Source organism: Populus alba, chromosome 1 (genome assembly GCF_005239225.2).
Source record: "Populus alba chromosome 1, ASM523922v2, whole genome shotgun sequence".
NCBI lineage: Eukaryota > Viridiplantae > Streptophyta > Magnoliopsida > Malpighiales > Salicaceae > Populus > Populus alba.
In genome coordinates, this window is record NC_133284.1 from 8434392 (window position 1) to 8458576 (window position 24185).

Below are 24185 nucleotides of genomic sequence, written 5' to 3' on the forward strand. Positions count from 1 at the left end.
ATTGATTCGCTCCTTCATTTTTATTTTTTCTTATCCAATCAAGATGGATGGATGCTTTAGTTGGAAAAGTTGCAGCTACTTTTCAAGCCCAGAATGAGTCACGGGACAGAGCTTGAACGAGGGGAATGAAACAGAAAAACAGAGCACTTGTTGTTGCTACCTGGATTTATCCAATTAATTAAAATACGAGAAGACATAAAGTTGAATTATAGGAGATTAAAATCTTTTTAATTTATATTTATTACAAAAACTTTTAGATTAAAACCATGTACGAGAAAAAACGTGTTTGTATTTGCATTTAAAAAATCTTTTGAAAATTTTTAAATTTTGTTTATGCTTTAAATAAATTATTTTTAATAATTTTGAATTGTTTTGACATATTAATATCAAAAATAAATTTTAAAAGATAAAAGATATATTATTTTAATATATTTTTAAATAAAAAATACTTAAAGAAAACTGATAAGATACACAAAGACATACGCAACCACACCTTGCAGGATGTTAGTTTTCGTATAATATATACTATCTTTTCTAACTGTTGTCCTATTGCCTCTGCAACTTTTCTGAGTGCTTTAATTATATGCTCTCATAAAACAATCAGTTTGCCATACGTTTCTATGCCCAAAAGAAAGAAAACCTTATTCTTATCTCCCTATCCTTTTAATTTTATTTTTTTCTCTTTTGGATATTGCTCATCTCTCTATCCGTAAGTGGAAGCCTAGAACACGAAACTACAAAGCATGCCTTCCTTCTTTTCTTTTATATATATATATATATATATATATATATATATATATTTGGCGATATTAGGATCACTAGATCATTACGAGAAACCTCCAGAGCTCAAATACACGTCCCTTTAAGGCAACAAAGAATTACAAGGTAGGTGATGAGATTGTGATATTTTATTGATTTGATTTTACCTTTTCATCGGCATCATTATAGGCCTAAAAAGATACTTAGAGATCCAGTTTAGCTTTTTATAACATAATTTTTAAAAAGGGTATCGCAATATTGAAGCCACTCGCGTACCTTTTAGACATAATTAACAATGTCATGAATTCAACTGGGTTGCATGTTGCTTCACCGCCCTGACTTTACACAAAAGCAAAAGGGAAAAAAGGTAATCACCTCTTCTGGCCTTCAACAAGGTTCCGCTCGTGTCATCTTGCTTTTTATCTTGTAAAAAATTCCCATACTTTACATGCAAAAATAGCTGGAGATGCTCTCCTTTAGTTTAGCAGGTTTTGCAACCCTCAAAAGTCAAAGCCCTGTTTGTTCCAAAACTACCTGATACCATGGAAACAGGATAGGGTAAGTCCCTGTCAGCCTTTCAACCCCCGCCACCCTCTCCCTTCTATCTTCTTCTTAGAAGAAGAAGAAGAAGAAGAAGAAGAAGAAGAAAGAGAAATAATGAGGCATGCGAATTAAGCCATGCCACATGCATTAGTCTTCTTTCAAATCACCGCCACGCCTAAACCCAGAGAAACAAGAAAACAATAATAAAAACAAAATGACAAAAAGAAAAGAAATCATTAGATCTAACCGATTGACTTAGCATATACCGTGTTTGCTGCTAAATTAGGTAACCACTTGCCACCTATTTTATCTTCAACCGACTTTTGACTAAAAACAAATGCAGTCGGGAAAATAAGAAATCCACTCACAGGACTACTACAGGATATCAGGTGGAGACAACTTAGCATTCTTTTTATTGTTGACCATTACCAAATAATCCAGGCTCCACAAAAGGAAACATGAAATAGTTCCAACTTCTTTCTGCAGAGATGATCAGAATTTATCTACAGTAACAAGCAGGAAAACTAAGAGCATGTCCCTATATTTGTACAGACATTTGTGTTACAAAACTCACAAGAGGTGATCAATTTTACGATTTCCATTGCCATATGCTAACAACACATAAAAATACCTTTGTAGCTTAAGTAGGTTACTCAATGGGTTCCAGAACAGTTTTCGGCTGTGGCACAACCAAGCAGCTGGCTTCTGATCCTCCATTTAAACACATGCCAAGATTTAATTGCTGATGTGCAATGGTAGTTCTGATCATGAGTTAGCGCATTCACACAAGCGTATTTCCTGCCTGCTTTTTAGATGATTCAACCGACCAGATCTTCTTAAGTAGAGGCATAAGGTATATCAATGCAACACTATGCAAACTGGAGGTTGGTGGCTGAATTCTAACCAGAACCATGATTAAATCCACTCGGTAGTTACAGGTTGGGAACTAAGTAGTCTTTCAGCCTCGTCATTTGCTTCAGCTTGTAGTCTCCATCTCTGCATCAAACCAGATTTTTCTTTCAAAAATTAAAAAAAGGAAAGGAAAGGAAAAGGCAAGACAGAAAGAATAAATGGAAACCTAAAGCAAACTGTGTGACAAGTGGATGTTTGGATCGTTTACATACTTCACTTCACTTTCTATTGATCTATTTGTTTTCAAGCATTCAGTATGGTCAAGTTCAGGAGTTCATGAACAAGTGCAGTATGTACACTCATTTCAGATATATTTAAGTTTTAGTTTCTTCTTCGCGGTAATTATTCCAGAGTTTGACTTTGAGAATCTCAATCTAATCAATTCTCTTTCAAATATGGTAAAGACTAAAAAAAACATGCCTCTTCAAGATTTTCCAGCTCCATGATTTGCTGTATCTGTTCAGCTATGCTTTCCTGTAAACAAAAATTACTAAGTCCAGCAACTTTGTTTAAGCATCGAGAGATGAAGGATATGAAGCAATTAAAATAGCACGCACCACATTGCTCAATGCTTCCCCAGCAAGAACATCAGATTCCATTTCAAACTCGATTTCAATCATCGAAGAAATCTGAGAGTGAAGAGTAACCATATAGTGACCAATCCCAATTTGGAGCAGAAATTAGAACAATATATGTGCATTTGTTGATGGTAATGATTTAAGGGGAAAATTTAACCCTTTTTTTTCTATTCTTTTTTCTCCTATATTATTAAAAACATACTCTTGCATAGCTATCAATGAGTTCGATCCGTCCTTCCAGTGAATTTTCCAGTCCTTCTCGAACCCTTTTCACCCTAGTTCTACGGGCACTGAAAGAATGAAATGAGTGAGCTACAAAGAAGGGACTACATGTGGATTAGAATAAATTCAGCAAGCACGATGAACTAGATTGCTAGAATGTCAAGAGGGTTCACCGATAAGAAGGTTCTCCTACAGCAAAAATCTTGTTCTCTAGCTGACACATCCGAGCCAACATCCAAACCTATACATGCAACATATGAACATCTTACAGTCATTTCTTCCAAATCTTTTGAACACATCTGTTGCACTTGAGGTTCCAACAGACAATGTGAACCTGAGTTGAGATATTACTGACATATCAAGAAATAGTAACAGAAGTTGTGATAGTACCAATCACAGCACGCATGTGAATACCTCTTTTTCAGCAGCTTCTTTTAGTTCCTTAATGCGAGACTGAAGTAAGTCATACTGAGACAACAGCTTCTGCTTGATTGCAGTTGCATCCACTGACTTTTGAGGAAGCTGACACCATCAAAGAGATGATTATTCATTCTGTGTTCTCTTCAGAAGAATCTTTAACAGGTTGAATAACATCCAAATCAGATGAACAAAATTAGCCTCATTGAATTACAACTAGCAGCCTTACAACTGCGACAGTCTAAATAAAGCATCGAAGGCAAAGGAACCAGAGAATTAATCCTCTGATACAAATGAAGCATGGAGATAAACAAGAAGGAAAAAAAGGAGTCCATTAGCTAAATGCTGGAACTTTTATGACATGAATAGATTAAGAGTTAGATGGATGTCTTAAACAAGTATTTGGAATCTCAAAAGCAGAAACTATTTAACAGAAAAATATACAAGAAAACAGGAGAGTCAGGCTCACCTGGTTCAATCTAGGGAAAACCAGTGTATTTAGAGTAGCTCCAGCCCCGAAAGAAGAAATAGCAGCAACTACAAGGAATTGGGGCAAGCTGGGATCAATAATACCAGATGCAGCATCTCCAGCAACCAAGACAGCAAGGAGCGGAACAAGAACAGAAGGGTTAAGCAAGGATAGCTTTCCATCTTTTACAGGGGCTCTTAACAACAGTGACTCCCGACCATTTTCATGGTTTGTCAGGCACATTGGTTCTCCAGGGTAGACATTGGGAGCCTTTGGGCTAAATTTAAAGGGGCCCGCATTTCTATAAACATTTGATGGAACTGCTGAAGCAATGGTCACCCTTTCACCTTTTTGTGCTGGAAGGTCAACTGTTTCAGTAGCAAATCTCTGCGTCCTTGCCATACCAGAAGGGGTCTGTACCTGAAAAGTAGAAATGCATAGAAATTATTATGAGATGTTTAAAGGGAATAAGTGCATCCAATCGGGAGGGATTATTTGTTAATATGAGGTGAAAACATTAACAGTGGACAGAGAGAAAAGAAGCATAAAGATCAAATTTCAGGTCTCCAGAATGTAGCAGGACAACCAGATAAGGATAAATATGCTATTATTAAGCCATATGGGACACCGAAACTTGCCATCAAAGGAAGAAGAAGAAGATTACATGAAGGGTGCCATTGAAGATGACTTTTTTAGCGCACAAAAGGCAAATTTTGGCATTAATGGTGTATACAACCTACGAATCCTATCTAGTATGAGGCTAGTGGATCAACTTGTGAAATAACTTCCTGGTACTAAAGAATTTTACCATTTTGAACTACAATAACAATCTCGTCTTGCAACAGCAGAACTTTTTAAACCTAAGAAACATGAGCAGTGATGGCCATAAAAGTTACAGACACCACAATAATTTATATGTTTCATAGCACTTCTGACATGGCTGATCAGAATATTAGTTTTGCATTAGAACTTAGAAGGTAGCTCGATATCAAATAATGATGAGTTTCCAAAGAAAGGCTTAAAACCTGAATAAAGTACAAGAACCAGTTGACATTCAAATTCAAGAAAAACATACCACAATGGAGTGAACAGCTGCAGGAATACTTTGCTTCATTAGTTGCAACAATCTTAGCCCCCTTTCCCAAGCAGGAAGATCCATGCTGCGTTCGGCAGGAGTATTTCCTTAGAAAAAGTGAATATCCCAGGATCAACACCATACTAGTTATTGTAAGAAATGAATTTATCAGTTCAAACTATACCTTGTCAAATAAAAATACCGTAGATGTGCTCTTGACTAAATATTTTAAACTTTACAAGCAGAACAGACAGCATGTAGCTTGAATGCAAAAATACAGATGGAAGTAAACCAACCTGATTGCTTCTGAGTCAATACTAGTGATATCCCCAGACACAAGCTCGTATTGGTACCGGCACTTGGCACAAGATGCAATCTACAGAAAAAGCATTATATCATCACTACAACATATCAAACAATTAAACTACAGTGCCGAGAGCAATAATATCCAGAATTGCAGGGCTGCCAGACATCCAGGCTAGACATTATATTGAAAGCCCTTGTATCCATATACCTGAATGCCATGTTGAGGTTGGGCAACAGCAACAGCTATCATACAAGTTGGACATCTCACAACCTTACCAAATGGCACCTACCAGAACCACAATCCATAACTTTATTATTACTAGACTCCCTTTTTTCATTAATGACTATTAATTACCTACAAATCACCATTTACCTCTTCCTCGCTAGGCGACACACCAACGCGGCAAATATAATCAATCATCTTAAGAGCATCAGAAACCTTCAATGCCGCAGCAAGACCTTGAACTAATGACGTGTAAACACTAACATCCGGCCGCGACCATTTCCATCTTTCTATCTCAGTAACGCCTGCAATATTTATATTTATTTATTTATTTAAAAAGAACAAATTCAAATTGAATAATACTGATTAATAACTAAACTAACCGACTACCTTGATCGAAGCTGGAACGCATAGCGTAAAAAACAGAGAGAGCCAAATCAGAATTGCCGCGATCAATGGCGGCAGATATAATACCACAACAATCAGTTACACTAACTAAACCGTTACTTTTATTAGTGATTACAGCGATTATTTGCAGGGCTTCATTGGCGTCTTTAGCAGCGGAGACTCTGGAGAGGGAGTCTTCATTTAGTGATAAAAAAGAGTTGTTGTAGTCGTCGTCGGCGGATTGGCTTAGTGAAGAAGCGAGTGGTTTTAAGGATGGTGTTCTTGAAGTGGAAAAAAATGGCGCGGTTTTATGGAAAGAAAATAAGAGGGAGAGGAGAGTGGCCGTGGTAGTGTAGTTTGGTTTTGGAGAGAGTTTAGAGAGGAGAGTAGGGGAGTGTGAGAAGCGGGAGAGGTAGGAGGAGGAGGAGCAGCAGCCTAATTTTAGTGTCATTTTTTATATATATTGTTAAGATGAAGGAAATTGAAGAGGGAGGGGAGGTGGTTTTGTCAATGGCTGGCGGACTTTGCTGTTACTGTTTTAATTGCTTTTTCTGTTTGTTTCGGATGACGAGATGAGAAACGAGAGGTTGTCGGGCGTGGTTGATTACGATTGGATAAAAGAAAAAAGATTATTCATTTTGCAAAACAATTTTGATGGAGCTGCGGGGAATCGAACCCCGTGCCTCTCGCATGCGAAGCGAGCGCTCTACCATATGAGCTACAACCCCATATACTCGAACTTCGGGACGTTAGATTACTTAATCTTTAACTCAAATACTGCTTTTCTCTGGTTCGAGGGGCCGTGTGGAGATCAAGGATCTCTGTGGCCGCCGAGTCACTGGTGGAGGGTTTTTAGTTCTCCCTTGACATTTTGCTTAGAAGCAGGTGGGTAGAAAAAACCAAACCCCTGCTGCTGCAAAGCATCGTTTTGTTGGGAGAAAATGCCAAAAATCATGCGAAGTGACAGGCTGACTTCATCAGATGACGATTTCTGATTCTGCTTTATATCTTCTGGTTAGCATTAATAGATATCAAGAATAGCACCACGCTTTGGACAGTAAATACTTGCTACTGGACCAAAATGCAGGGCCAACTAGACATTATCTGTCAATCTTCGTCAACAAATCACTGAAACATTGCGCACCAACTAGACACTACCGCTGATCAAAAGGAATTTTTTGTCATTGCAATTTGCAGAGCAGGAGAGGTAAAAGAAAACACAAGTCATTCTCTACAAACCACCTAAACCCATCCATCTTCAAACTTGGTATCTGCTATTCACCCGTGAATGTCAAAACCATGCGTTCAACAGCCACAATTTAAGGGGAGCTCAAGCACACAAAGGAGGAAAAACAATCAACTGTAAATTCCTGAGAAGCCATGAATTGCATTAACATCCTGTAACTGATAAAATGCCACTAGGAAATACCAAGCTGGATATAGTTCAACATGACAAGCAAAAATGAAAATTTTTAGGGGAGGCCTAGGTTCTGCAACTGAAGCACCCTTAGCACTCTAATGAACAGGGTCAGTAGGGAGGCTGAGAAGACATGATCATAGAAGACTCTGCTTTAGAGTCGCAAACACCCCATCTGATCAACCTCTTGCAAAAGCTCACATCAGAATCGGCCTCTTGCCCATGGCACCCTTGGCCGCCTGCCACCGCCGTTGTATTTTATAGCATTGTTTTGCCGTGACAAGACTTTCATCCTCTGCTCCTTCATGTTAGCAAACAATAAATCCAATGTTTGAGGCCTCTGCTTGGCACCCACATCCCCTTGATGCTGTTGTTGGTTCTGGCGTGGAGGTGACTGCACAACGACAACAAAAGTCAGAATGATATGGTTGCATTCACAACAAAGAAGCAGCTCTCTGTTACTGTCGTTGCTGCACACCCTAGCAAATAACCAATGGTGCACTACAACCCTAAAAATGATCTAGTGCATGGTTTAATCATATCTTGCCAAATCTAACAATTTCACAAATATGGAAAGCACAATCATTTAAAAAAAAATACATCTTCCAATGACAGATAGAATCTTTAATTGAAGAAATCCCACTGCTAAAAGAGAAAAAAAATACCTTTCTAGCAAAGCCTCCATTTGCAGCCCTCTTCTTAACTGCAAAACCTGCAGCCCTGCATCCAGAAACAAGAAAAAATAACTCGAGTAGGATGATGTTTCAAGCACCTGAACCCAATATAATACTCTCTGCTCTGAACTGCTAGCACCACAACCAATCAAATCTTACAAAAACTACATGAGATAAAATTCCACTTGGTTGAGGTTAAGACCTGAGATTCTTACCATAAGTGTTCAAATTATATCGAACTATGAATTACAACAAACCCATTTTTGCAGACAACAGTCGCTCGAATAAAAAAAGTGAAGACCCTTCTCAGCAGTTTTTCCTTTAATATTCAAGAAAACTTTAAAGAAATGGAAGCTTGTCAGAACTTGTAAGTCTTTGCAATTTGCAAAAACAGTGGATAGGACCTCAATGGAGGCAGCAGATCTGAAGAACTGTGAGAACCAATTCTCATGCTGTCCAAAAAGCAGGAGACTCCAGCCCAGGTTCAAGAACACCATCCATCAACCACAAAAGCCACATACATGCTTTTGCTGGTAAAGAGACTAATGATTCTCCAGCCATATCTTAAAAGAGTACACAAACTTCTTCCCAAGAAGGCATATTCTAGTAATTCACTCAAACTTCTCTTCCCTCTTTATCATTTGGAGCATGAAATTTCTTAAACACAATACTCTTATTCTTACAACCAAAAACAACCCATATTTCATAACCATTAAGGCTCTGTTAACTTCCATCTCAGCCACCACGAATTGGATCAAAACCCAGTCAGGTATGACAAAAATGAGAGATCAAAGGAACAGAGAACAATGAAGAATCAATCAAAATTTACTAAGAGGAAAGAAAACTCCGGAGTTCAAATCTCCTTGACACTAACTTCTAATAGCAAAGGATAGGCACCTTCATTTGGTATCCCCCAATTTTCAGAGAGGAGTAAAAAATAATGAGAATAAAGATTGGAAATGAGATAAGCAACAGAAAATTGCATCAGTTGAACAATCAACCTAGATGCACAAGGAAAGGGAGCAGAGGCCAGCAGCAAGAAGAAGCCAATGACCACATATCATAACATAATTTGAACCCTCCAAATGATGGATATACACCCATAAGGTAAGAACTACCACTTGAAACTGCTGCAAGACAGGAAGAGAACTGTCCACTAAAAAAATAATGCACAGAAAACTACTTGCAAGTCATGTAAAGGGTGAATTCTTTACAAAATTGCTTGTTCAACATCACTTCAACTGATCAGACATCTTTTGTCTTATTTAAGCCTGTATGCTGTTTTAAAATGCATCCATTTTTTTATCGTGTTTCATAATCCATCTCCAAATACATCTTTTGTTGTGTTTCATCGTCAATCTCCAAATAAAATCTCTATGATCACATGCAAGCCACTTTTTACAGTCTACAAAAATGACAAGTATCCATATCAACAGGCAATCCATATCCAAAATACAGCTATTCAATTCTGGGTGATGTGAATGGAAGCCAACAATAATTAGCATCACTCCAAATGGGCCACTTGTAACCCAACCACTCAATACAGGAATTCCACAACAATATGTGAGGAAACCATTACATGGAACGCCATGTGGCAGAGTTCATCAGATTTACCTGTAATAAGTCCACAGTAAAATAAAATGAGTTGGACAATTCCTATCGCCACCAGTATCATCCCAGCTAGTCAAAACCATTGCTTCTTATACAAAGAAGCAATACAAAATTGCATAGCATTATACCTTGCATTGTTTGAATTGGCTATGAAATTGCGACCAAAACTTCTACTGTGAAAGGGAGCCACTGCAGCCTTCCTTGCAGCCTCAGATGTTAAAGGAAATTGGTTACCATGGAAATTTGACCTTCTTTGAGCCAAGGCACCCTGATTAACCAAATTTTAATCAAGTAGAGAATAACTAAATTATGGGTTGATAAAAAAAAGGAAAAATGTATTGAAAGTTAATATGTGTTAGCAGCTGCAAATTCATACCTGCCGGACCAAGGGACCCATGTCCATATAACGCCGCACCTTTAAAGCTTTTTCATGGGCAGGGTTAAACGTTTTCTGATTTTTAATCTGTTCAAATTAAAAGACATGTCATCAATAACATCTAAGAATATTAAAAAACAGAGGCAAGCGGTGTTCCAACAAAAGAAAAGTTCCCTACCGGAGCCCTTTGCTGCTTCTTAGGTTTAGTTGTATTTTTAGACATTTTGATGATGTCATCTAGAAAATAACACAAAACAGAACGATATCCATGAGTAATGAATTCAGGAGGAGAAAGGAAACAATCAAATCAAATCTTGGAGCAGCAGATTGGGATACCTAATGGCATGTCCAATTTCTTTTCTGTATTAGCAATTTCTTCACGAGAAAGTGGTTTAGTAGCCATCTGCAAGGAGAAACAAAATTAGTCAGCTGTGTAAGCATGTAAATACAACTATTTAAAGATTTTGAAAGGTTAAAAACAAATAAATGTCTAGCAGCACAAAGCAAAGACAAGTCTATGAATTGGGAAACAAAAGTTAAATAAATTAATAAAAAAACCAAGTGTCCCAGCAAAGGGGAAAACCAGAAAGCAAACTCAAACTTTGAGCTTAAAGAGGCACTGTTTCCAGTCTTAATATGCAGTTACCGAAAGAGAAAGGTACAGACCATCTGCACATACCATTAAATTCCCCCACAGGTGCAATTACCTTCAAACACATATTTTAATTACCCAAATAACAGTCATCAACTTGAGCAGACTGAATTGATTTTTAGTCAAATAGACAGTAGCTAAAGCATATGATATAACTCTTCACAGCTCGAAACGCAATGCGTTGAGGTTTGGTTTTCTAAAAGCTCGAAAACCCTAGAAACCAAAAAAACAACCCAAACCTATCTTAATAAGGTGACTAATCATCAAACTCGTGCCTGTAGCTTGTCAAAATCGTTTTTTCAATTCATGCACCAAAAAACTCCACATAAAAGCAGAAACAAAAAATAAGCAACTCCTTGGCAAGGGAGGCTGAGAGCTCTTTACACATAATTATCACAAAATCAGCAACCACATTGAGTTTCACCATTCGTTGACAAAAACTATACAAGTAAAATGAAGATGTGAGCAGAGAGATACAAAAACGACCAATTGCTGTATAAAATCAAGGCGAGAAGGTTACCAAATTAGCAGAAGGAATCTTAGACGGGATTGTTGATGGAAAAGCGGAAATCAAAGGATAATTAGGGTTAGGGTTTTGTAAAAGGAGAGGAAAGAGATTGGGGATTTTATTTTAATTTTTTTTGCGAGAGGAAGAGGAGATAAAGGACAAGAAAGAAAGTAAAATTTGAAAACGTGTGGGGCTGTAAAGGAGGGTATTTTTATATGGAAGCAAGGGCGTGATAATCACGTCACCTCAGATGGGGTTCGTTAAAGATCAGGTGTGGCTCCAGAGGGATGGAACCCAAGGGGCTTTATGTGGCCGTATTTGGTTGGTTGTCATCCAGGTCAACTGAGGCCACTTAAGGAAGTAGAAAATTAGTTATTCTTTAATTAATTACCTAAAATTGAAGGAATGGAAGACGTGCAAGGAGATTGAGATGTGTTGGATTATAGTAGTGGTACTAGCCTTGGTGTCCGTGTTTTACTATGAGGCTGAACCATTTTTTTATATAAAACATAGTGTTTATACATCACTTTTATTAATATTGTCAATGTTGTTATTGTTGCTGCTGCTGACATTATCATTTGCAGTAGTGATATTAATATTTCTATTAGTATTATTATTATTTTAATAATAATTATAACTATTATCATTATTTTTATTGTTGTTGTTGTTGCTGCTGCTACTATTACTATTATCATTATTATTATTATTATCATTACTGTTATTATTATTATTTTTATTAGAATTATTATTCTTATTCTTATTCTTCTTCTCCCATGTATTATTGTTGTTAGTTATGTTGTTGACTTGTTATTGTCACAATTACTAATATTATTAATATTATTATTATCATTATCAACATCATCGTTATTAATATTGTTAATATCACTAATAATTCTATTATTGCTAATATCATAACTATTATTTTTATTATTATTATCTTAACATTACCGCCACAGCTATTATCATTATAACAAACTATTATCACTATTATTATTACGACTAATATTGTGATATCCACATCAGAAGTGAGTGTCCAGAGCTAGGATTTTACGAGTAGTGCTGGTTACTGACATGTTGTATTTGTTTTAGGGCGTCAGGCGTAGAAGCAGGCTCGCGTCACCAAGAACAAAATTATTGGGGTGATAGGACTCAAAACGGACAATATACGGCAGATTGGGTCGAGTTATTACATTTTGTATCAAAGTCAAGAACAACTCATTTTAAGGTGGGGGGATTGTGATATCCCACATTGAAAACGAGCATCCAGAGCTAGGGTTTTATGAGTAATGCTGGCCGCAGAACCAAGCTCACACCACCAAGAACAAAACCATTAGAGCAATAAGGCCCAAAATGGATAGTAACAGCAGGTGGGGTTGGGTTGTTACAATTATCATCAATATTAGTTTTAATATAAGTATCATTATAATGATAATTGTTGTTGTTGTTATTTTTTCTTCTTCTTATTATTACTACAATTATTGTTATCATCAATATTAATATCACAACTATTATTATTATTATTATTATTATTATTATCATTATCATCACCACAATTATTACTATCATAAATATTATAATAAAAAAATATTAATATCATCATCATCATCACTATTAGTAGCACTAGTAGTAAAATTATCACTACTAATACCTACTAATTTAATTTAATAATAATAATAATTATTATTATTACTACCATCATCATCATTATTATTATTACTAATTTCATTTTTATTATTATTGTTGTTCATCATCATTATTATTGAAAAAAATTAAAGTTATGAACTTGATTTGAATGATAGAATTGAAAACTATAAAGATTTTGATGAAAGTACCAATGAAAACAACAAAAAAAATTAAAAACTCATCTAGTTTTTATTATTATTACTTTCAAAATGCAAGAAGAGAGAAAATTGTCAGTTTTTCACAATTCAAGTTACCAAAATAAATAGATTTATGCCAAATGTTTTCATTTAAGAATAAAAGCTCCTGGTGGTGCTTTAAGGTCTTCTTGTTGCTTGAAAAAATAGATTGAACTGGAGAGAGATATTTTTACGATGCTTGATCTTGTGTTTTTAAATTGATTTAAGGTTGTTTTGAGTTGAGAGATTGTTCCTTTTTATGAGGTGTGCATGGTTTTTTTAGATGTTTAAAGAAAATCTCTCGATTTTCCAGCTATTATAGTAGGAGTAGGATATTGACACCTGTCTAGCAAGCAAGAGGTCATTTACCACTACAAATAACTTGTCACTCACTTGTACTTGAGGTTTTGGCCTAGTGATGGAAGGGGCTTGTTTCCTTCCTCTGCACCAGGGTTCAAACCTCACTGTGCACGTTTGTCACCCCCGCGGTATCTTACATGCTCACTGGGTTTGCAGGATGTTCAGTGGGTCGTGGTATTAGTCGTGGTGCATGCAAGCTGACTCGGACACCCACGTAAATAAAAAAAAAAACTTGTCACTCACTTTATTAAAAAATAAATGGATGATATATTATCCGCTACTAGAAAAAAAATTAAAAATTTCCAAGCTTAGGACATGAGCTTTTAAATTCAAGCTAGACTCCCGCTCATGGCAAACCTTTTTTTTTTTTTGTCATTTTAATAATAAAAAACACTACTCCATATACATTACATTTTTAGTTGGTAATCAAAATTCTACTTGTAAAAAAAAATATTAGTAATGTTTAATTTTTTTTTTTTTATGTTTTTGTTTTGAAAAACTTTGAAGCACGGTACTATCAATTAATAGACACTGAAATAGGGAAGAAAAATAAAGGCACTCTGGTTGAAAGATAATGGCAGTATAGACACTTGATTTTATAATATGCAGAAACATGGATATAGGGATGTTAAAAAAAATTGACCAATCAAGAAAATTGAAGGATAAAAAATAAAAATAAAAAACTCAACCGAGATAAAAACCTAGAAAAACCAATTTAAAAACATGAGAAATCATTTGGTTCGGTTCAGTTTCGATTTCAGAAACCGAGTGAACCGGTTCAATCAAAATTGAACCAAAAGTATAAATAAAAAATTTTCCCTTAACCCTAATTCACTTGCAGTCGCACCCCACCCCACCTTCCCTTGCCCTCGCTCCTGTTCTCCCCCATCTCTGATCTCTACTGGGAAAATTTGATGGCAGTCCAAAAGACTTCGTATTATAAAACATCAAGAAACCAAACTCAAAAATTTAAAAACAAGCTTGATAAAGAAAACTTAAAAATCTGGCTTTCTAGAGATAGAAGCACTGACCTCTCTCTAGAAAGCTTAATATTAACTTGTTTTCTCTTTCTTTTTTTTCGAGATCTTGAACTAGTTTTCAGATTTAGGTTTTTTTTTTATTAGATTTGTAGTTTGGCTTTTGGTAGTGATTTGGGGGGCTGTTACAAGCTTTTTGGTTGAGAAAATCCAAAGGCTGGCCATGGTGAGGTGTTCTGGTGGTATCTATGGTGGAGGGGATGTTGGCCGGCTGTTGTGATGTCTCCTCCTATGGGTATGGAGTTGTGGCCGAGAGTGACTGATTCGAGTATGGAGGAGAGAGGATGAGGGAGTTGCTGGTGTTGATAGCGATCAACGATGATGGGGGCTGTGGTGGTAAGAGACGGTGACAAGAGAATAGAGGCTGTAACATCCTGGTCTGGCCGGTGGTTGATTCTGGTGTGGCTGCTGATGTTGACAGTGGAGACGATGTTGGGTTTTTTGGTTTTCAAAGTAAAAAACCGACTCAGACCGATCCGACCCAGTTCGGTTCAGTACGCGACTCGGTTGGATTTTTTGGCCCGAACCGGGTTTTGAACACCCCGGACGGACACTAGAGTCTAGACACTGAATACTTCGTTACCGTGGTTTTGACAAGTACAAAACCATAAGTCGGCAGGCCACCAAGTCAAGTTGACAGTAACTTAACCCGTTACCGAAAAAAGAGGAAGAGGATGGCCGGTATCCTATAATCCTACAAGAAATCGATAGTTTTGAGAAGGTTTCCTCCACAAATTGTTCCCGGGTTGCAAGTTAATGGACAAAAGAACCATACGAGCACTCATTTTGGCAACCCTAAGCGTATACCTTGATGAATAAACTACTACTTGTAAACAAGCAACATGGAGGCAGAAAGAAGTTCCAAGATTGGAATCCATGACGAGACAAGGTGGAATACATCATTGCTCAAAATTCACATTGCTAGTTGTTGGTAGCGAAGAAATATAGTCACTCACCTCAACAATGAATGATTTTATTCCAGCAGTTATGCTGTCCCACGCTTTACGAGGGATTTAAATTCCTGGAGATGATACTAAAACAAAAAATATGCATCAGTTGACCCCATAGATCCACTTCTCTGCATTGCTAGTGTAATTAACCAATTCCTCTGGTTTGAACCACAAGTTAACCTCCTCCTTGGCAGTCTCGGGGCCATCGCTTCCGTGAATGATATTTCTACATGAAAAAAAAATAGTATTCTAAGAAAAACAATCATGTACAACAAAGTAAACATAGTATAAGATCCAGCAAACCAGATACTTGGACTAAATTCAATTTGTTACCTTCCAACAACAACGGCTAGATCACCTCTGATGGTCCCAGGCTCTGATTTCTGAGGATCTGTGGCTCCAATGAGTTTCCGACCATATTTGATCACCCCTTCTCCTTCCCAGACCTGCATGAGGTGGATGAGTTCATCTCAGTCAATAGTAGATGTCAAACATTTAGGTGAGAATTCTGGTTTTCAATTTTTATACCATGGCAACAACTGGACCAGAGCTAAGGAAGTCACAAAGACCATCAAAAAAGGGTCTAGTCTTCAGATCATGATAATGCTTCTGAGCAAAGTCCTTAGAAGGAACCACTATCTTAATGGCCACAAGCTTAAACCCTTTACGCTCGAAACGGGATATGATTTCTGAAATCTGAATAAAAATGCATGTCAGAATTCCTATACACAAAAAGGCACCTCCTACCCATAAAAAAATGATAGAAAGCAAATGCTACCGTCTGAATGAAAGGTAAGATAATAAAATACAGTTAAAGTTGATTGCATCAATGCATCTGTAGAAAGTTGCCAAGGAACAGTGTTTTTTAGGAACAAAAAATCAGATGCTTATCATACCAGCCCTCGCTGCACTCCATCAGGCTTGATGGCAATAAAAGTTCGCTCCAGCTGAAAAATGAAAATAGAGTGAACATTTATCCTTTAACAGAATGACAAGAAAGGAAGAAAAGAGGCACGGTGACAGTTAAGATGTTAAGCGAATGCTGACTAGAGTACCTCTGCAGCATGTGCCTCCTGTTCTTGGAGCATGTATACTGTAAACATTTAGAGACGAAGGGAAAGTTAAAATCAGATATTTTTTTAGGTGGGAAATTAATTAACAATATCAACCAACCAAAGAATTCAAAGAGTTACACTAAGATATGGTTACTCTCATCCTCAATTATCAATATCTTCACGAAATACAGAGATAATAGGCAAAAAAATACAGCAAATACGCGCTGGTAGCTATGTTCCTTGCAATGTTATGTCAATTTTAGTTTGTGAGATAGCCAAGGATATAAAACTCAAAGGTATCTCGAAAATAGAAGTTCTCTCCAGTTATATGTTGCTTTACCCACATTTCCATAATAGTTGGTGATCAATTTTCACCATAGACAACCAGGAGAGATAAAGATCTTAAGACATGTGACACGGAGAAGGGTGGGTGGCTGGGTGAAAGCATGAAAAAGACCATTAGCAAAAACAGAGAAGTATAAAAACACTAAAACATTTTTGCATTTAGGGATTCAAGTACAATGTCAGGGGAAATTTAAGGAAGCAATCAAGTCTAGAATTTATCCCATGCCTAGGATTTAACCCAATACCACACTCAAGCATGAAGTTATTGTTGTAGAAGAGGTCCTGGAAGCCACAGTGCCAAAAACTTGAGCAAGGGACATGCCCCCTCTTCCCTATCCACAATAACAAAAAGTTTTCCAGCCAACACTCCCATATTTTTCTTTCATGTAATGTTGAAGAGCTACGCATCCTCTTGTATTGAAACAAGTATGAATTAAATTCCTAACAGATAGAATAACTTCTATTTTTCTAGCAGGAAATCCTGGAGAAAAATGACTCTCAGTCATGACGGATGAACCAAAATATTAAAGTTCCATTAACCTATCAGCAGTCTAGTGATTGAAAAAGACTCCAGTTTGATTAAAAAAAAGGACACGATGGACAATAAATAAGGAAGGATTTTTATTTGAACCTCCAGCAGGAATTGCAAGAGCCCCAGAAATCCACTGTCTAGCCAGATTTGAAGAACCAGTCCTTCCATAAGCCGAGGCTAGGAGAGGCAACTTTCCACCGAGTGAAACTGCCACCGCTGCCGCTGCAGCTCTCCCTTCTACAAAGAGGAAAACTCAAAGTATTGAAGGGCCAATAAGAAAGCTTTGTGACTCAACTTAAATAGATCAAATACGACATATTTGTATTGGAGGAAGAAAAAATATACAGGAAAATGCAAGAAAAGATTCATCTTTAACTTATAAGTGTACCTAATCATGATGTATTTATCAGTAACAAACAAAGAGACAGAAATTCAAGCCGTAACCACAATAGAACAGAAGTAACTACACACATCAAACAATCTGAATATAAAAACCAAAATTATAACATAATAAAAAACGGAGAAGCAATCTAACTCATAAACCTCAAATGCACATCAAAATTGAAGCTCAATCAAATTAATAACACAAACTCTTGGAGGACACGCGAGAGCACATTTAAATCAGAGCCAAGAAAGATAGACAGTTACAAAAAAAAAATTACAAGAAGCAAGGAGTAACAATTACCAGAGCAGAAGCGAGAGGTTTTAGAAGCTGAAGAGAGAAGAGACCTGGCAGCTCTAGAAGCAGATCTGCAAATCTGAGAGCTCATTTTCTTTTTTTGATTAGTTTAACAAAGAGAAATATGAGCTCAGCTTAATACAGAGTGACAAGAGATAAGACTTAAAAAGAGTGAGAGGAAGAGAGAGCTGTTATATAAGACAGGTCAAACCCTCCCCGAACTGTAAGGGGAGAGGATCCGTCGGAATGTATTGATTGATTTGATTAACAAACGGTTAGGATTCTCGGAATATTGATTTTTTAAAAAATTAACACGGTAAATTAAAAATATGGTGAAATCATAGAGTTTTTACATATCGTGCAATTGAGAAACACAATATTTATAAATTATTGATATTCACAATAGCAATTTCTAAAAAAAAAAAATTAAATAAGAAAGAGATGAAAGGAAAAAAAATAAGAGACCCATGATACATTTAAGTTTTAATTATAACATCATAGATATTATCAAAAAAAATTTAATGAGCTAAGTTTAATAATATTAAAAAAAATATCAACAATAACCCGAATGAATCACATTTATTATAAAAACATAAGTGAGTTACTTAGTATTTTGAGTGGCAAGTGTAACTTGCTCGTGTTTTTATTGGTAGTAATTTTTTATATTATTGAATTCATGCCATCAAGATTTTTTTTTATCATGCTAATAATGTTATAAATCAAAATTTTAGTGTATTTTTGATGTTTTTATTTTCTCCTCTCTCCTCTCATTTAATAATTTGTTATAGATATCATTATTCTTAATAATCACAAGCTATATATATCATCTTTTTCAATCATGACATACAAATTATGTTATTTTACTAAAAAAAATTAATTATATTATTTCAAAAATATTTTTTTAAAAAGGTATTTTGGATTACAGTTTGAAAAATAAATTTAAAAAAATGTAAATTTTATTTTTATAATCCTAGATTTTTATAATTAATTGAGATGAAAAACATGTTTAAATAATGAAAACTAAATAATTTTGAAATTATAATCAGATTAAAAATATATTTAATTGCACCGCGTCGCCATGACAAAGAAGGTCTCAGCTTAGCATGTGTGACAGCGTGATACATGAGTTTTTGTGCCATAAGGAAAGAAAGGGAACCATTGACGTGAGAATGATTTCTTAAAGTGGGTCATGATTACAATTTTGAAATAATTAGACTATGATAAAATACAATTAATCTAAAGTTAATTTCTGTTTTTGGGTCTAAGATGGATGTGCAATGCGCTGATAGATCATGACTTTTTTGGCTAGAATTTGACCAGTACTCCACTGCAGCAGATAGAATCAAAAGTTTTTTTTAACGTGAAAAGATAATATGCACGTATTTTCAACCTGTTTTTTAACATTAAAAAAACTTTAATAGTAAACTCGAACTTATATATATATATTTAATAAAATAAATTTAAAAATTATATACCTAAATAAATATAAAGAAAACATTGTTAATTACATGGGGTACTCTTCATTTTTTTTATTAATTACATGGCAATAATTTATTTCTGCAAGAAGAGTAATAATCTGAATTTTATTAAAACAAAATAATTTCTAATACAATCCCTCCTTTTCTTATTAATATATCTTGTGAACAAAAATATATAGATTTACAAGCTATGTTATTTATTCGATGAAAACTAAAAGCCATAAGAATAAATATAAAAAGTATTTTGAATAATTTGAAATAAGAATAAAAAAAATATTTTTTTTACTTTAAACCATTTCATCTTATTAATGCGCTCCCGCTCCTTTTAGTGATGTTTTTTTTTTACTAGAATAATTATTTTTCAAATAACATTTTATTATAATTATAAAAGCAAATGTATGAGAAAAAAAATCTGATACTAGTGTATTAGAAGGAAAAATAGTAGTATAATGCTCACACATTAAGATAGGGAACTTTTTTGAAATCTATTTTTTTTAATTAGTTATATCATAAAAAAAATACATTCACATTCGAATAAAATTACGGAGAATATATATATATATATATTTGTCAAAACATTCTTTTCTAATCAAAGTAATTTTAATTTTTCTAGACGAAAAAAAAGTTTTTTTTTTATAACAAGCATAGTTCATTGAATAAAATGTAACAACAATTTAGAAAAAAAAAATATATGCAATAACTAAAATGATTTGAACTTCATTTTCATAGAATATTTATGACCATAAACATTAAAAAAAAAAACTACATGGTAAGTTCACATATAAGAATTAATGAAATTATTGCTGATATTATAAAAAAGCTAGAATGTTATTTGAAAATAAATATCAAATTGAATGATATCTAATAAAAATAATATCTTAAATATAATTTTATTTATTAAATTATAATTGATTTTGATTGATTTTTTTTTAAAAAAAAAAACAAACATAAAGGGATGCACAAAAATAGCATTTGGTAATATTATAAAGAAAGTTAGAATATTATTTGAAATCAAATTCAAAATCCAATGTTATTTAATGGAATAATATCCAAAATATAACTTTAGTTGTTTTATTTTAAACAATCTTAATAAAAGGCAGGAGTGTATGGGTCTATAAGGGCAAGCTCGTGTGCCTATGCCTTGTTTATTTATTTTTTTTATTAAATTGAATGGATAACATGCTATATGCTGGTTCAATTTTGATCCCTGGAGAGATGGTAAAAAACTCGAGCCTCCTATTTTTTGGATCCAAAACCCCCCACAACGAACACCCTTATAATCTTAGCAAACCACCTTAAAACCTCACAAATCAGTTAAAAAACACACACAAAATTAACCTGGAAAACCCTTGTGTACTTTTTTTTTACGACATGTAAGCTTAAAAACACATCAATAGTATTTCTTTCATAAAAATGGACACATCAATACTAAATTCAACTTTTTTATTCATGAAATTTGTCTAATTATCACTTTCTCTCTCATTAACTATTTTTTCGATGGCTTACCCTTTCCTTTAAAAAATCAAGGACTAAAATACAGAATAAATGAAGTAATGAATAAATACGCTAAAACCTTAATAAATATGGATAAAAAAAAACTTTAGGCACTAGAATTTTAAAAAATGCGCCCATGAACATTAAAAAAGTAAAGAAAAATGACTTTTTATTTTTTTATTTTCTTAACAATAAATTTAAATTTTATTTTTTAAAATCAAGCATTAATTTAATGCTAAAATATTTTTTCAATATCCAAGAACCTTGTAGTAAGTTAATTAAAATAAATTATCAAGTCTAAATTCTAGTCAATATAATATAAAATAATAAAATTAAAAAAAATCAGTGAATAAAATAGAAAATATTTAAAGAACCAAGAAAGAAAAAGTAAATATTATCCCAATTCATAATATATAGATTGCAAAATTAATGAGATGATGGGTGCAAACTGCAAACAATAAGTACCAATAAAGAGCGCCCGATGTAGAATCTGACAGCATAGTTGCGATTTTTCTCAGGTTCACGATTGGCTACGGAGACTACTCCAATTCAAAACTTGTTGGCTGTTAATGGGTGTGCCTAATCAGTTGAGCTGTCCCTGCCTAGCTAGCAAAGGGCAAAAAGAAAAAGAAGAAAAAGAAAAGAGTGCCTATCCATCCACAACCAATCAATAACTATAATACTCCTCTCAGTAATTACATCTCTTCTTTTTTTCTTTCTTTTTTAATTAAAGTAAGGTATTCGGGTTAGCTTACATGCACTTCGATTAATTTTCATGTATTTTAAAGTTAACAATCAAGTAATTAGTGGCTATTAATATTAACAATATCAGGACTCAAACCTGAAATTATAAAAAAACAAACTCTTTAATTTAAATTTTTATTATTGAACCACTTATTAGGTGATTAATCACATCCCATTTTGATAACACAAAGTTTTGTGATTATTTCGTTGTATCATATGATTTTTCACTTGAGTGAAAACAATACAAGTTGAAAATGAAATATTACAACTTAATTAAGAGTTAGCGTCACGAGCAACAAAACATAACCACTCCGTTGAGAATTATTGCTGTTAATGGGTTTAGCTCAAGAAATTATTATATAATAGTTGTTTTTTAAAATATATTTTTATTTTAAAAAAATATATTTTTAATTTTTAAAATTCTTTTAATATTAGCACATGAAAACAATTTAAAAAAATATAAAAAATTAATTTTAATAAAAAAATTAAAAGTTTGCAAACCTCCAGTTACACCTCCACTCTAAGGGTGTGTTTGGTATTGCGGTGGCTTTTGTGGTTGTGGTTTGAAAAAAGTTGTTTTATAAAAAGTACTTTTAGTTGAGGTTGGTTTGAAAAAATAGGTGTTTGGTTAAAACTGTGGTTGAAGTTGAGGTTGAAGAAAAAGTAGTTTAATGTGTTTGGTTAAAAAAATGCTTTTCAAATTGAGGTTATAAAATAATATATATATATATATATATATATATATACACTAATGATTTTTAATTTAAATATTGTAAATTTAATTACTTATATTACATCATGAAATAAAAAATATTTTATATAAAATATTTTTTATTATTCCATTAAACTATTTATAATTCCATTATGTACAAAATTTATCTGATAAGAATTACAGTTTTCATAATTTTTTTAGCGGAATTTATCTGATAAGAATTCTGAATTACAGTTTCCATTAAACTAGTTTTTCGAGAAAAAAAATATTGTTCACATTACAGTACGAGTGAATTTAATTCACTTTAAACTAGTGTTTTTTTTTAAAAAAAAAATGTTAAAAAATTTAATACACTGAAAAAAAAAAAAAGGTGAACAGTGCATTAGTGTGCACTGTTTAACTAGTGTTTTTTTTTTTTTTGAAAAAAAATAAAAATGTTAAAAAATTTAATACACTAAATAAATAAATGAACTGTACATTAGTGTCCACTGTTTTACTAGTTTTTTTTTTTTAAATAAAAATGTTTAAAAAATTTAATACACTAAAAAAAAACGTGAACAGTGCATTAATGTGCACTGTTTAACTAGTATTTTTTTTTTTATAAAAAAAATAAAAATATTAAAAAATTTAATACACGTAAAAAAAAGTGAATAATGCATTAGTGTGCACTGTTCATGCTAATTGCACTGTTCAGTGAACAGTGCAATTAGCATGCACAGTGCGTGAAAAGCATGATTTCATTGCTTTTCCTTACCTGCGGTCCGAAAGTAAAAAACATGTGGGACCCATGAACAGTAATTCATTTTTTTTCATTACCAAACGGCTGCCAACTGCGTTTTAAGTAAAACGCAGCCGCAACCGCTTACCCAAACACCATCTAAAACGGGATTAAAATTTGCATTTTAATTTCCACCAATTTGCAATGCATTACGGCTCTATTATTCACAAGTAATGTTGCGGGTAAACCCCATTTGGATTCTCTCATGTTTCTAAAAGAACATAACCGTTATATGCCCTCGGTTTGCATGTGGCCCAGCACGTGCTAGCACTTTTTTCCAGCCCATGTGCGTTTACTATTCAATTTTTATTTTATCTCATTATTTTTTCTTTTCGCATTTTATGATTGGGTTCTTTTTATATAAATTTATTTTAAATGTTGTTTAAATAACTATCTAATTTTTACTGATTTTTTTTTAATTCTATTCTTTAATATTTAGTTGATTTGAAATTATATTTTATAATTTTTGTTTTGTTTTGTTTTATATAAAGTTATATTGATTTTTATTATCTAAATTTTGGATTTGATCAATTAACCACTGTTGTTTTGAGTTATATATATATATATATATATATTGGTTTTTATATATACTGATTTTATTAACCACGGTTGTTTTATATATATTGGTTTTGCTTATTTTGAGCCATGGGCTAACTTAGGTTTTTTTATTCTTTTTTAGTTGAATATTTTTCTCAATTTCATTATGAAACATTTGGTTGGTTATAAATTAGATTTTTTTTTACATAGAATTATCTTGATTTTATTATCTAGATCATGAGTTTAACATGTTAACCTAAGTTGACTTTGATCTCTTTTTTTTTATTATTTTTTTTAATTGATTTTTTTTTAATTTTATTATTCAATATTTAATTGATTGAAAAAAAAACGATCACAATAACATGAGAAAAAAAACCTTTATCTAAGAGCAAAAAGACAATGTTGTTTAATCTTTAGCCAGTTAAACATCGAATTATGAAATAGGGTAAAAAAAATTGGTATGAGCTAACTCGAGCCAACACAATAGACATGTAAT

General features: G+C 33.7%; 3 protein-coding genes and 1 non-coding gene across 9 annotated transcripts; all 4 read right to left on the reverse strand.

Moving 5' to 3' along the window:
* Positions 1 to 781: 781 nt before the first annotated feature.
* LOC118033792 (uncharacterized) lies at positions 782 to 6465 on the reverse strand. 6 transcript variants are annotated; one of them, XR_004684922.2, is made up of 13 exons: positions 5895 to 6462; positions 5655 to 5809; positions 5490 to 5567; positions 5272 to 5351; positions 4976 to 5060; positions 3901 to 4320; positions 3429 to 3536; positions 3188 to 3255; positions 2995 to 3082; positions 2772 to 2843; positions 2635 to 2688; positions 1934 to 2298; positions 782 to 1293 (listed from the first exon to the last, which is right to left on the reverse strand). XR_004684922.2 is itself a non-coding variant. In XM_073410608.1 (13 exons), exons 1-12 carry the CDS (start codon positions 6340 to 6342, stop codon positions 2218 to 2220), a joined length of 1737 nt encoding a protein of 578 aa, XP_073266709.1. In that variant the 5' UTR covers positions 6343 to 6465; the 3' UTR covers positions 1693 to 2104; positions 2207 to 2217. The 6 variants fall into 6 exon arrangements, 4 of the variants coding, with proteins under 4 accessions (XP_073266709.1, XP_034894788.1, XP_073266711.1 ...); XR_004684923.2 differs by lacking the exon at positions 782 to 1293 and adding an exon at positions 1331 to 1477; XM_073410608.1 differs by lacking the exon at positions 782 to 1293 and having other exon boundaries at positions 1693 to 2104; positions 2207 to 2298; positions 5895 to 6465.
* An 81-nt stretch (positions 6466 to 6546) lies between these two features.
* TRNAA-CGC (transfer RNA alanine (anticodon CGC)) lies at positions 6547 to 6619 on the reverse strand. Its single transcript has one exon. It is a non-coding gene; the product is annotated as a tRNA-Ala (tRNA).
* A 616-nt stretch (positions 6620 to 7235) lies between these two features.
* Positions 7236 to 11305, reverse strand: LOC118033787 (uncharacterized). The gene is made up of 7 exons (XM_035038890.2): positions 11142 to 11305; positions 10306 to 10372; positions 10148 to 10206; positions 9970 to 10056; positions 9722 to 9861; positions 7974 to 8028; positions 7236 to 7702 (listed from the first exon to the last, which is right to left on the reverse strand). Exons 2-7 carry the CDS (start codon positions 10370 to 10372, stop codon positions 7511 to 7513), a joined length of 600 nt encoding a protein of 199 aa, XP_034894781.1. The 5' UTR covers positions 11142 to 11305; the 3' UTR covers positions 7236 to 7510.
* A 3930-nt stretch (positions 11306 to 15235) lies between these two features.
* LOC118033778 (nucleoside diphosphate kinase 3) lies at positions 15236 to 18116 on the reverse strand. The gene is made up of 7 exons (XM_035038880.2): positions 17953 to 18116; positions 17367 to 17504; positions 16391 to 16428; positions 16232 to 16282; positions 15864 to 16031; positions 15669 to 15781; positions 15236 to 15561 (listed from the first exon to the last, which is right to left on the reverse strand). Exons 1-7 carry the CDS (start codon positions 18035 to 18037, stop codon positions 15438 to 15440), a joined length of 717 nt encoding a protein of 238 aa, XP_034894771.1. The 5' UTR covers positions 18038 to 18116; the 3' UTR covers positions 15236 to 15437.
* Positions 18117 to 24185: the final 6069 nt, after the last annotated feature.

Coding starts and splice junctions, on each gene's coding strand:
- LOC118033787 (XM_035038890.2), bottom strand. CDS start 10,372: ATGGCTACTAAACCACTTTCTCGTGAAGAAATTGCTAATACAGAAAAG. Junction 10,057..10,147: donor AGAAGCAGCAAAGGGCTCCG/GTAGGGAACTTT, acceptor TAATTTGAACAG/ATTAAAAATCAGAAAACGTT. Junction 7,703..7,973: donor ATGGAGGCTTTGCTAGAAAG/GTATTTTTTTTC, acceptor GTCGTTGTGCAG/TCACCTCCACGCCAGAACCA.
- LOC118033792 (XM_073410608.1), bottom strand. CDS start 6,342: ATGACACTAAAATTAGGCTGCTGCTCCTCCTCCTCCTACCTCTCCCGC. Junction 5,568..5,654: donor TGTCGCCTAGCGAGGAAGAG/GTAAATGGTGAT, acceptor TGGTTCTGGTAG/GTGCCATTTGGTAAGGTTGT. Junction 4,321..4,975: donor CAGCTGTTCACTCCATTGTG/GTATGTTTTTCT, acceptor TCTACTTTTCAG/GTACAGACCCCTTCTGGTAT.
- LOC118033778 (XM_035038880.2), bottom strand. CDS start 18,037: ATGAGCTCTCAGATTTGCAGATCTGCTTCTAGAGCTGCCAGGTCTCTT. Junction 16,032..16,231: donor ATGGAGTGCAGCGAGGGCTG/GTATGATAAGCA, acceptor ATTTTTATTCAG/ATTTCAGAAATCATATCCCG. Junction 15,782..15,863: donor CTGGTCCAGTTGTTGCCATG/GTATAAAAATTG, acceptor CACCTCATGCAG/GTCTGGGAAGGAGAAGGGGT.